This window comes from Primulina eburnea, chromosome 2, assembly GCF_022965805.1.
Source record: "Primulina eburnea isolate SZY01 chromosome 2, ASM2296580v1, whole genome shotgun sequence".
NCBI lineage: Eukaryota > Viridiplantae > Streptophyta > Magnoliopsida > Lamiales > Gesneriaceae > Primulina > Primulina eburnea.
In genome coordinates, this window is record NC_133102.1 from 14,922,883 (window position 1) to 14,929,113 (window position 6,231).

General features: G+C 34.1%; 1 protein-coding gene across 1 annotated transcript; it reads right to left on the minus strand.

Moving 5' to 3' along the window:
* Positions 1 to 3,708: 3,708 nt before the first annotated feature.
* On the minus strand, positions 3,709 to 4,506 carry LOC140824139 (uncharacterized mitochondrial protein AtMg00310-like). Its single transcript, XM_073185738.1, has one exon. The coding sequence runs from the start codon at positions 4,504 to 4,506 to the stop codon at positions 3,709 to 3,711; it is 798 nt and encodes a 265-aa protein (XP_073041839.1).
* Between the last annotated feature and the right edge of the window lie 1,725 nt (positions 4,507 to 6,231).

The following is a 6,231-nucleotide window of genomic DNA, read 5'->3' on the forward strand; positions in this document are numbered from 1 at the left end:
AGCTAAAAAGCGATTGAGGGCGACCGAATGATGATTGAGTGATATGGTAAAAACAAAGTGAGCAAATTCGTGGTTTATATCACACTTACTATATATATTATGGTACGTTTTCATGGATAAGAAATTACGAAATTAAACATAGTGTGAAATAAGGCAAAAACGACCGAGGGGCACCGAATGACAACTGAGTTATATAGTAAAAAATAGTGAGCAAGTTCATGTTTTATATCATACTTAATATATGATATATTTTTACAGATAAGAGATTATAAAATGAAAAATAGTCTGAAATAAGCTAAAAAGCGATTGAGGGCGACCGAATGACGATTGAGTGATATGGTAAAAACAAAGTGATCAAATTCGTGTTTTATATCTTATTTATTATATTATGGTATGTTTTCATGTATAATAAACTACGAAATTAAACATATTGTGAAATAAGGCAAAAATTACTGAGGGCGACTGGGAGCGACCGAATGGCGACTGAGTTATATAGTAAAAAATAGTGAGCAAGTTCATGTTTTATATACTACTTAATATATTATGATATATTTTTATGGATAAGAGATTATAAAATGAAAAATAGTGTGAAATAAGTTAAAAACAATATTTTCTAGTACATCAAGTGGTTCTATTAGATCACTCCGTTAATTTTTGTATTATGACATTATTTTTATTTTTTTTACACTATCACTCCATTATACTATACTAAAATACAGTAAATAGACCCCAAACGTGAAGTTGCTCGTATTTTCTATTATAAGAATCATATATCACTCAGTCGCTCTTTGAATTATTTTACGCCACTTTTATATTTTATACTCACACGATTATAATATATTATAATATAGTAAATAATCCAAAATACATTAATTTGATCACCTTTTATACATTGAATAGTACAAAATATCTTCGATTCATTCATACTAAATCATTAATGCTCAATTACATTAAAAAAAAATACATCCAACCATCCACTTTCAAAAAATAATATTTTTTAGTAAAAGTACAAAATAAACAATAAAGATGTCATAAAAATTAAATGATTTAACATATAATCGGATGACATAACATATCAAAGTGGGCGACTGAAAACAGAATTGAGCGACTGGAAACACAATTAGACGACTGAACCCATAATGTTTGGGCGATCGAACAATTAAGAATGAAATATATGCAAAATTATATTTATAATATATAAATTGTAATAAAAACTGGTAAATCGATAAAAAAAATTGAGATGAAATTAGAACTTACACCTGATTTAAAATCTTTGACAATGTTGAGAAAAATTGAAACCTTTTTTAGGAATACAAATGACTACAATATTCCCTTGCTTAATGTAGAGGAAGAAAAAAAAATTGAAGAGAAGACCAATGACTGAAGGATGAAGAAAATAAGAATCGTTGTGAGAAGGATGAGAAGAATGGAGAGAACAAGAACTCATTTCCTTTCTCCCTTTTTTTGTTTTGTATTGTATGCTTCTTTTGATTTTTTAATTAATTAATTTTTTTTTTAAGTGGATGTTATTTATCAAATTTTGAATTGTAAATGACTAATATTTAAAATTAAAATTTGCTTAGGGTTAGATTTTAAAGTGGCCCACGTTCTCCCCTTTCTGTTTTGTATTGTACGCTTCTTTTATTTTTTAATTAATAAATTATTATTATTTTAAGTGGATGTTATTTATTAAATTTTGAATTCTAAAAGGCTAGTATTTAAAATTAAAATTTTCTTAGAGTTAGATTTTAAAGTGCCCCATGTTTAAAAACTAATTTTTTCATTAGTGTATTTTAATTTTATATATAATAAAATTTATAATTTAATTAAATAAAAAAATTTACTTGACTAAATTTTTCCATCTTTCCCGACTCAATCCTAGCTTCACAAAAAATCTTTTTCTTCTCAACCTTCCATCTTCTTATTTTTTGGCTAACAATTAACCACGAGTCTACAAGTTATTTGTCTACAACAAATCCAACAAGAAAACCAAGTATTGATAAGAAATTTATTTTGAGATATGAAATTTATTGGATCTCGTCAGTGTTCACGACCCAAGGTGACGAGAGCTTCACCCTGACCGTGAAGCACGGCTTTCACGACCCTGGGTCGTGAGCTTCACGACCCAACAATTGTTGGGTCCTGCTTCAAAACTTTGTTGGGTCATGAAGCACAAGTGCCTTTGGGTCGTGAAGCACAAGTGCTTCACCTTTGGGTCGTGAAGACCTAGGGTCGTGGGCTTCACGACAGGGTCGTGACTTCACGACTCACCCGAGGTCGTGACTTGAAGACTTCACGATCCCTTCACGACCCATTAATTTTAAATTTTTTTAATTAATAATTTTTGTTTTGTTTTAAATTTATACAACTAATAATCTTTTTGTTTGTTTTTTTTTATAGGTTTATTTTTTGAATGCAAGTTAATTTTAGGATCAACATACGTTGAAATCTGGAAGAAGATTGTATCATTTTTTTTTTTTGACAGCTGAAATCTAGTAATTTATTAAGAAGAAAATAGGTCCGCAATTACAAGTTTAATCAACCACAAAGGAAAAGATCCATGCTCCCAAACAAAATGAGAGGAGGATGAAAAAGCAAAAGCATCAACCGAGTGAGCCACCCGGTTAGCCGATCTCCTGACATGAAAAAGATGAGGGCTCTCGAGTGCCTCCATAAGTATGCTAATATCCGCAGCAATAGAACCCACATAACTAAGATCCTCTTCTGGCCTTGTGACTGCTTGCACTGCAAGAAGAGAGTCCGAGGTGATTTGATGAATCTGAATGTTGTGCTGCCTAGCGACTTTCAAGCCAACCTGGATGGCAAGAAGCTCGGCCGTTGTAACAGATTGGGCCTTGTCAATCAATTCTCCGAAAGCCAAAATCGGTTGTCCCTCATGATCACGAATAACTCCACCGATTGCGCAACTAGGATATCCCTCTTTATAAGCTGCATCCACATCCAACCGGAATTGGTGAACTAACGGGGCAGACCAAGTGTTTTGAGAGCTGATCAAAGTTGAATCTGTGCCGCTCATAAGTGAATCACGTGCCGCACGAAATTCCTGGAGCAGATTTTCACACCAATCGGCATCCAATTCTCGAGCCTTGCCATTACATTCATGAAGATAGCGAAGCCTCTCATTCCAAGTGGCCCAAGTACGCATGATAAACAGTTCGAACTCAGGTTTACTCAGCTTCTCCTTCATCCCTAGAAATATATCAAACACGTCTAAGTGGCGAAGCTGCTTAAGAGACGACCAAATCCAGCTTCTTTTCCAACAAGATTTCACAGCCGGGCAAGAAAATAGGGCATGACTGTAGTATCCAAGTTAAATTGACACAACGGACACCTTCCAGTAACCGAAACATGATGTGTAAGTAGGTTTTGTTCCGTTGGGATAATATTATTAAGCGCTCTCCACCAGAATATTCTCACTTTTGGAGGAATCGATAATGACCACAGGAACTTCCACCAGCCCTTTTGGAGAGGGGCCGAGCACGAGGATGGCTGTTCATAGAGGCCCTGGGCCGCCTTATACCCATCTCATACCGTATATATACCTTTCTGGTCATATTTCCAAAATCTCGTATCCTTTCTACTTGTCAGAGTGATGGGAATGGAAGTGATTTTCTGAGCAATAAGTGGAGAGAAATTCTTTTGGATCAGAGGCATGTTCCATCTACCATCCACCATGAGAGACTTCACTTAAGAAAATGAGGCATAGTCTGGAATCGGTGCTAGGCAGGTTCTAGGACCCGGAAGCCAAATATCCTTAAACGTATTAATACGAGCCCCATCTCCCACCTTCCAACACAAACCTTCAGCAAGTAAAGGCATGCTCCACATCAACGCTCTCCAGATGGAAGAAGGGTTGCTGCCCAAATCGGCTTCCATAATATCCTGATGGCGAAAATACCGGCCTTTCAAGACTCTGGCCACCAAAGATTCAGGTTCGGAGATAATGCGCCAAATCTGTTTAGCTAGTAAGGCCTGATTGAAAGTCTCCAGCTGTCTGAACCCCAAACCACCCATGCATTTCGGCTTACACAAGGCTGCCCACGATTTCCAGTGCATTCTCTTTTTCCCTGCGTCTACTCCCCACCAAAAATTAGAGCTTTCACGCTCTATTTCTTCACACACCGATTTGGGAATACGAAAACAGGACATAGCAAAAGTGGGGATGGACTGGAGCACCGATTTGATCAATGTTTCCTTACCCCCTGCCGAAAAAGTTTTGTTTCCCCATCCTTGAATTCTCTTCGCTACTCTCTCTACCAGGTATCTGAATTGCAGTTTCTTACTTCGTAAAGAGACGGCCGGGAGGCCCAAATACACTGAATGGGCGTGAACCACTGGGATAGCTAACACAGACTTAATATTCTCAGCCAGTGGCTCATTTGTATTCGGGCAGAAGGAGAGGGAGGATTTTTCGAAATTAATAAGCTGTCCTGAAGCCTTCGCATATGATAACAGACAATTATGCACCGCCAAACAGTTCGCCATTGTAGCTCTGAAGAACAAGAGACTGTCATCAGCAAAGAACAGATGAGTAATAGATGGGCAGGAAGAAAGAGACTGTCATCAACAAGAGACTGTCATCAGCAAAGATTGTATCATTTTTAAATGAGAAAGAGATAGAATATTTGGTGCAATACACTCAATTTGATAATTTAATTTTATGTGATAATGATTATAACAATTTCAATCAAAACTGGGTTGAGGGTTATGACTCGTCATAAAATTGGGTCGAGTCGTGACCCAATTTTTTGGGTCGCGTGGGTCGAGAAGCATAATTTTGGCTTCTCGACCCATAAAGCTAGCTATATATATATATATATATATATATATTTATATTTTAATATATTGTAAAATCTATATAGATTTTAATATATTGTAATAGATGGATCGAGAAGTATATTATTATAAAATTTGTTAAAATTTTTAATATAATTATAAAATTTATAAAATTTGTTAACGTTTATATACAATAAACATTAATTTCATATGCTTTGATATACATTCATTACATTAAAGTGAATATGTAATGAAATTTATATGAATTTTTTTAGTTCTATTATTATAAAATTTGTTATGAATTTTAGTGGAATTATAAAAGTTGTTAAGATTTTTAGTCGAATATAAAATTCAACCCACATTGTTAGAATAAGAGATACATTCTTCTATTTGTTATGAATTTTTTAACTACCATACTTAAATTATAACATATAACTAATGTTTACACAAATAAATTTTTTTATATATATTTACATACTAATCATATATAAAGTGAATTATATATTATAAAATGATCAAAACTCAAAAATATCAAAAATTTCCTACCCACTCGACCCATCTCGACCCAAACTCGACCCAAACTCTAAACCCTAAACAAAACCTCTAACATTTTTAGTCGAGTATAAATTCAACCCACACTGTTAGAATAAGAGATACATTCTTCTACTTGTTATGAATTTTTTAACTATCATACTTAAATTATAACATATAACAAATGTTTACACAAATAAATTTTTTATATATATTTACATTCTAATCATATATAATGTGAATTATATATTGTAAAATGATCAAAACTCAAAAATATCAAAAATTTCCTACCCACTCGACCCATCTCGACCCAAACTCGACCCAAACTCTAAACCCTAAACAAAACCCTAAACAAAACCTCTAACATTATCACTCGACCCACTCGTCCCAAAATTGAAACAATTTACCAGCCGCACGACCCAAATTTAAAAATCTACTACACACATTACAATTTTGTCCACTCGACCCACACCAAAATTAAAAATTCACCACAAACACATTACATATTAATAAAATCAAATCGATTGTCTCTAAATTCAAACAAATTGTATATTATTCAATTTTATCTTCTACTAAATTCTCCTAGATATGGAAATCTGTTTTGTTTTTTCCTTCCACGTCTTCTCTTGATCACATGTGGTATAACCTACAAAACATAGATAAGATTATTATATTATAGACAATAGTATGAATTAAAAAAAATATGCTATATTATAAATATGTTATTATATAGACGTATTATGTGGGTCGAGGTGCACTGTGCACACCTCGACCCACTGCACCTCGACCTACTCGAGACAATAGCCAGAACTATCACTCTCTACTCACACTCCACTATTCAAACCTAGCACATACGATTATACTCGAATCACGCTCCAACCACCTTCTCGACCCACACAATAA

What these genes read in the sequence shown, in the direction of transcription:
- LOC140824139 (XM_073185738.1), bottom strand. Translation starts at nt 4,506, where the DNA reads ATGGCGAACTGTTTGGCGGTGCATAATTGTCTGTTATCATATGCGAAG.